Consider the following 6,308-nt stretch of genomic DNA (forward strand, 5'->3'; position numbering starts at 1 on the left):
TCAGAAGAATTAATTATAACAAGTGAAATGAAAGTTATTCAGTGCTATCTTGGAAAACATAACTTTAGCTGCCACTCACATGTTTTTATATGTAATATTCAATTATAATTCAATTAAAAATTTATTCTATTTTCCATTGTGAGTTATATGCTCCCCTCCATTATTTAGAATTATATCACTTACTTTAGAAATATTTGGAGGGATTTATTGTATTTTTTTGTTAATCAATTTCTAACTCTACTCTGACTAATGAATAGCCTCCCTATATTTAATCCTTTCAAAAATCTGCTGAAAACTGCATAATCCTATGTCAATGCTAGTAAATAATATTATATTTAGAAGTTGTGGAGAACAATTTTTTTAAAGCCTGTCACCCTAGGCCTCGTGTAAACACAGCTATCAATACATTGATTTTATTCTTTAAAACCTTCCCACAAAGAAAACTCCAGGTTCACCTTGCTTCAAAGGTGAATCTTACCTCATATTTAAGAAAAAAATTCTACTAATTTTATGAGGTGTGCATTACTCTAACACCAAAACCAGACAATGATCTGAGAAGAAAACTACAGACTAATATCCCTCATTAACTTAGATGTTAAACTACTTAACAAAATGTTAGGAGCACGGATTCAGTAATATAATTTCATTCTTAATTTACCTTTATATATGGTGTATCTCTTTTAACTGCATGTAATTGGATTTTATTTTTACTGATCTTACCATTTTTACTGATCTTACCATTTTTGCTGATCTTACCATCTTTGTATTTCAATGATATAGTTTGCCTATTTACATTTCATATAATTACTGATACATTTGTTTTTAAGTCTACCTTTGTTTTACCACCCTCTCCCATATATTCTGGGTCTATGTTCGTTTTCTCTTTCCTTTTCTTTGATTATCAGGTTTTTAAAATTATTCCATGTCTCCTTCTATCCCCTTATTACTATATGTTCTTTTGCTCTTTTTGAATCTGTTGCCTTACAAATTACAAATGCACTCTTGACTGAAAGTCTAACATAAATTGTACTCCCTACAAATGATAAGTGACTTAGGACAAGAACACCTTTCCTGAATTTTAAATTAACCTGTGGACTTTTGTGCTATTTTGCCATAGATTTTAATTATATATAACATAGTTAATGAAAGCTCATAGCTCATCATTATTATACTATTATACAATCAAACTTGGACTTTTTAAAGGGGAGTCAATGCCAAGTGCATCTATAACCCCCAAACTGCACTCACCTTCCAGACACCAGGTGTAAGCCCATGGTTATCTCAATCACTGAATAACAATTCTCTAAGTCCACTTACATACTTATGATAAATAAAAATGGACTAAAACATATTAATTAATCAAAAACAAAGGAAGATATTAAAATTTACGGATTTACAAAACGGTACAAAAACAACATTCTGAATGAATAAAATTGTCAGTAATCACCTACTCTAAATACAAAATGCTTTTTCTTAAATACTCCTTAAATTTAGAAAATAGGTTATTTTCAAGGGGAAGAATAGACGACTAAATTGGATACAATTATTGTGGAGAAACCAAGTAATCGACTTTGATATTTATGCAAATGTTAATTTGTTAAATACTATAACCTACGTGAATTTGTGGCTGAATACTTATCCCAAGTCAGGGTCAGCGAGGTGAGGGACGCGGTGAAAAACTCAGTAACTTTTTAAAAGATTACCAAAACAATTTCTTCCAACAAGAAAACTGGCTCGGATTGAAGTGACCTTTAAGTTCACGTCAAGGTCGCTGGAGAACGCGTTCCTTTATACACCCCCTTTGCCCAAACGCGGTTCAGAGATTGTCCACTTCTCCAGGCGCTAGGTGGGGACAGTGAAGTGGAGGGATCTTGGAGGCGGCCTCAACCACAGACTAAACCCGGGGTGTGGAGCGCTCAGGTTCAGCGTAGAGTCCTCATCCCTGGTGCGCGCTCCGAAGGCCGGAAGCGCCGAAGCCCCACCAGAAGGCGCTGGTTCTGCATACCCAAAGTCTAAAAACACCCAAAGGGCCAACTTGGTTGCGGGGACTCTGGATGGAGCCGGGAGGTGACTGCGTCCGGTGGTCGTCCACCTGCAGGTGACTGGCACCTACCTGCGGCGGACAGGAAAGGGCTGCACGAAAGGAGAAGCTCAGGAACCCCTAACGTGCCAATTCGGCCTCCAGAGTTGCTTGCGGCTGCACTGCAGAGATGCACCTGCCCGGGCCTTCATCCTGCGCACTTCGGGGCGCCGCGCCGACGCCCTCTGAACAGCGCTCCCTAGGGGGACTCCCTGGAAACTGCAGGAGGACCGATCCGTGCCACGACCTTGAACTTGCAGGGCTGCAGCCAGAGCCTAGAGATGCAGCTTGCGCGGACTTGGGCTCTGCGCGCCTCTGAGACCCTGGGCCCTGGGTTCCAGACTGGCTCTGCGGACGCCGGGGCAGGGGCTGCGCGCTTCCTCTCCGACAGCCCTGAGAGCCCAACAAGGTACCCGGGCTCCGCTATCCCTCGTGTCCTCTGCTCCCACGCGGCGCTCACCTATGGTTGCGGGACCTGGGGGACGTGGAGCGCCCCGAGACGCTGGCACTTTCCTCGCGCCCGGATCCCAACCGTCACCCGAACTCTAGCACTTCGACTCGGGCTGAGTCAGCAGAAGAGCAGCCTTGGGTGCCCTAGACCTCCTCGAAACGAAGTCACCGACGCGGCCTCATCGCTCTTCATGGGCACTTACCTGGGCAAGGCAGGACCCCAGCCGCCGTCCCCAGCCCAGGTGCGCACAGACTTGCCCGAGAGGTCGGTGAACCGCCGGCCGGCTCAGCCCCTTCACCAAGTCCACCGGGTTCAGCACGTCCATCGCGCCCACCCCGCCCCGCGGCACAGACCTGCGCGGAGGCCGCCAAACTGGGACCCTAACAATCCCACCGCGCGGAGAGTCAATGAGGCTTGGAGGCGCTTTCCCATGAGGAGGCCCCCAAATTCCATCCTGGGGCCTCTGCCCTCCGACTGGTGGGAAAGTTACCTCAAGCGGTGCATTTGGTCTCTTCGGCACCCCCGGGCAACATGGAGCCCGGTGACCATCAAAATCGCGCCTCCGGAGCGGAGAGCTCCCCCCTCCACGTCCCCGGCGGAGGTCATCAATTCCGCGGAGTCATCGCTCGCGGAGAAGGCCCCAGACCCGTGCGCCAAGGAGACAGTGCTGCGGGCCATCAGACAGAGCGCGAAAGGCAAGGCCCGGCTGCAGGAGCCGCTCTTCCCTGAGAGTCTGGACTGCAAGAGAAGAGGCTCAGAGACCAGATCATCCGCATTTAAGCCTCTGATGAAAAACGGAACCCGCACTTGTTTTGTGCCCAGGTCTGGGGCTCTGAAGAGAAGCCTCCACTCCTGCAACTCAAACCACAGCTTGAATAAGAGGCCCAGTTGCTCCTCCATGAGCTCCTTGGGCAGCACACACATCGGAGACTCCCTCAGCTCCAAAAGAAATGTGATTACAAGCTCCTACAGCTCCTCTAGAAATTTCTCCCAGAAGAGAAGTGTTTCCAGGGCATCCCTCCAGACACCAGAGTGGCCGGTGAAAAAGCAAGAAAAAGGTCATCAGACTCACTCCCCAGAGGCCCTGATATCAGAATTTGGCAGATCTGGGCAGCAAAATCAGAAGATTCCACTGCTTCCACCTAGCCCCCAGAACCTGCTGGCTCTTGCCCCACCCCCACAGCTTGGTTATGTGCTCCCTGAAGAGGATCTGGCTGGAGGGAAGAAGGTTATACTAACATGGGACAACAAATGCAGAGAGGGTATGACCGAGCCCGCCATGGTCTCTGATCCTGAGAATCAGTCTGTTCTTCAGACTTCCCCGCCTCTCACCCCACCTTCTGCAGAGACAGCTCCCGCACAGGGCTCACATCCTCAGCTGGAAGGCTTACAGAAAATGCAGGAGTCCCCAGGCCCTGTGGCCCACCCACAATCTCCTGGAGAAGCAATTAGTGTGACTGGGTCACCTCTAAACACACCCTGCTTGCTGACCCCACTTGGGTGCTCACAATCAGAGTCCCCTCCAGGCACCTCTTCAGACTCCGAATCCAAAGCTACTTTCATCCTCCTGACCCCTGTTTCTCTCACATCACCACCTGACACCACCTGGCCACATTCCACCCCTCAGGCTGACCAGTCCTCCCTGCCCCAGGCCCTGCCTGCCACTACCCCTGGAACACCCACCCCTGGAACACCTGTCACTACCCCTGGAACACCCACCACACAAAGCCATTTGTTTGGAATGATGAGTAGCCCAGCTCCCCATCTTCCCGCATCCGCACCTCCTACTGCAGCTTCGGCTGACCACATATCAAAATGCACTTTGGGGCTCACACCCGATAGTGAGATTAGAGGCTGCTTCTATTCCAGAATTCCCGTCACAACAGCGGCCTCTTCAACACTGGGTACCTCGACTCCCATTTTCAAGCCTATCTTTGGCAGCATAGGCCCACTTGAAACTATGCCCATGATGTCTCCTTTCCCTTGCAAGCAGACCTCCCCTCTAACTACTCCAGCATCTCCCCATCTCTTCCATGGCCTGGTCAAGGCCACCTCAGTTGTCATGTCCACCACTCAAGCCAGCACATGTAAAGACACTGTTTCCAAGCTACCTTTCGATGTGGGTGTGGTAAACACTCCCCAGGCCCTAAGCGATGCTTCCGTCACCCCTTCCACTTGCCACACATTCCTTCTCGGGGCTGCCCGGGCCTTCAGGGCCAACTTCTCACCAGCCACAGGTTTCATGTTCCCACCACACACCTGTCCTTCCGTTCCTTCTGTACACTCACTCACCATCTTCAGCCAGGTTCTTCCCAGTGCTGGCCAGATATCCCTGAACAGCAGCGCAGCCAGTTTTCAGAGTATGAACAGCCTGTGGCCAGTCTCAGGCCTGGCAACCCCGAGCCAGCCTGCACTGGCCTCCAGCATGTCTAAACCAACCTCAGCATTCACAGTTCCCTTGGGATCAAGCTCAGGGCCAACTTTCCCGCTATCCCCAGCAGCCACTCCCCAGCCTGCCTTTAGGGGAGCAGATAGGCAGAAACAAGAGCTCCCCCAGCCAGCCGCGGGCCTGAGCTTCAATAGATCTCTGATATTTGGAAACTCAGCAATATCATCCCCAACTCCTGCACCAAGTCCAGCTCAGCCAGCCTTCAGCAGTCCCACACAGTCAGCCCCTGCAGATCTGACACCCTCAGCCTCTACCTTTCACATCCCTGCCAGCGTCAGGCAAGATGCAGGCAGCAGCCCAGCATGCTTTTCCTTTGGTCAAGCCAGTGCCACTGGTTTTGGAGCTGCCACCCAGACGCACCTGAGTGGGGCCTGCAGCTCAGTGTTTGGCAGCATGGCCCCACGACCCTTTGCCTTTGGGGGATTAGTGACCCCTATGGACTGTGGGGACTCTGGAACCAGCCTGGCTGCCTCAGACATGAGATCCACCTCTGGCTCACGCAGCTTTGCAACAGAGTCTCGAGGGGCCTCTAGCAAAGCCCCGCCCTTCGGCAAAGCCTGGAGTCAGAACACCAGGGGCCCTGCCAGCCAGAGCACACCTTTTGCCTTGGGGAGAACCAACATTTCTGCAAGAAAGAATATGTTTGGGGGGCCCTGCAGGCCCCCCTTTGCTCAGAGCACCCCTGTCCACGGACCAGTGAAGACAGGCAGCATCCACAGTTTTGGGGTGCCCTCTCCACCCGCCCACGGCTTTGTTGGGAGAGCACCTTTCAGGTCGTCAGCCCCTTCATTTTCCATTGGTGCAAAATCAAAAACCCCTAAGAATAGGGAGCAAGGGCATTCCCGAAGGCACCATGCCCACAAGAAATAGCCTGTGTTCCCTGTCACCCACATTCTGATATGGCCCCTCAGCGTTGCTGTGAAGAACCTCAGCATCTTTCAATTCTTTAAAGCAAACACCCCAAACCTCTGTCTAGGGCTTTCCAGCTCCAGCCTCTGGGTCCTAATCTACATTCTAGGACAACGACCAAGGTATCTAGTGGAGACAGCAGAATGGAAAGTGGGTAGAAACCTTTGGGATGGAACAGAGCCTTGTCTTCCCCTCCCAGCCTGCTCCTCTCTGGGTCAGCACAGGTCCTGCCTCCAGTTCTCTCCCTGGAAAAGAGATGCCAGGGGGCAGTGTTTATAGCCCATGTTCTCCTGCATCTTTGGGAGGAGAAACCGAGTCTCTCAAATCTTAGCTGCTTTTATTTGGCATTAAGAAGTGGTTCCCTTTCTCCGGCCCCCTAGGGATGCCGACTTTGTTCTCCAGTGGATTCTTCCAGGGCC

At 50.6% G+C, this 6,308-nt stretch overlaps 1 protein-coding gene across 1 annotated transcript; it reads left to right on the forward strand.

The window, feature by feature from the left end:
• Positions 1–2,721: 2,721 nt before the first annotated feature.
• On the forward strand, positions 2,722–5,850 carry POM121L2 (POM121 transmembrane nucleoporin like 2; the record flags this gene model as incomplete). Its single annotated transcript, XM_084227937.1, has 1 exon — positions 2,722–5,850. One exon carries the CDS (start codon positions 2,722–2,724, stop codon positions 5,848–5,850), a length of 3,129 nt encoding a protein of 1,042 aa, XP_084084063.1.
• Positions 5,851–6,308: the final 458 nt, after the last annotated feature.

The sequence above is a fragment of the Talpa europaea genome (genome assembly GCF_964194135.1).
Source record: "Talpa europaea genome assembly, chromosome: 2".
NCBI classification, from domain to species: domain Eukaryota; kingdom Metazoa; phylum Chordata; class Mammalia; order Eulipotyphla; family Talpidae; genus Talpa; species Talpa europaea.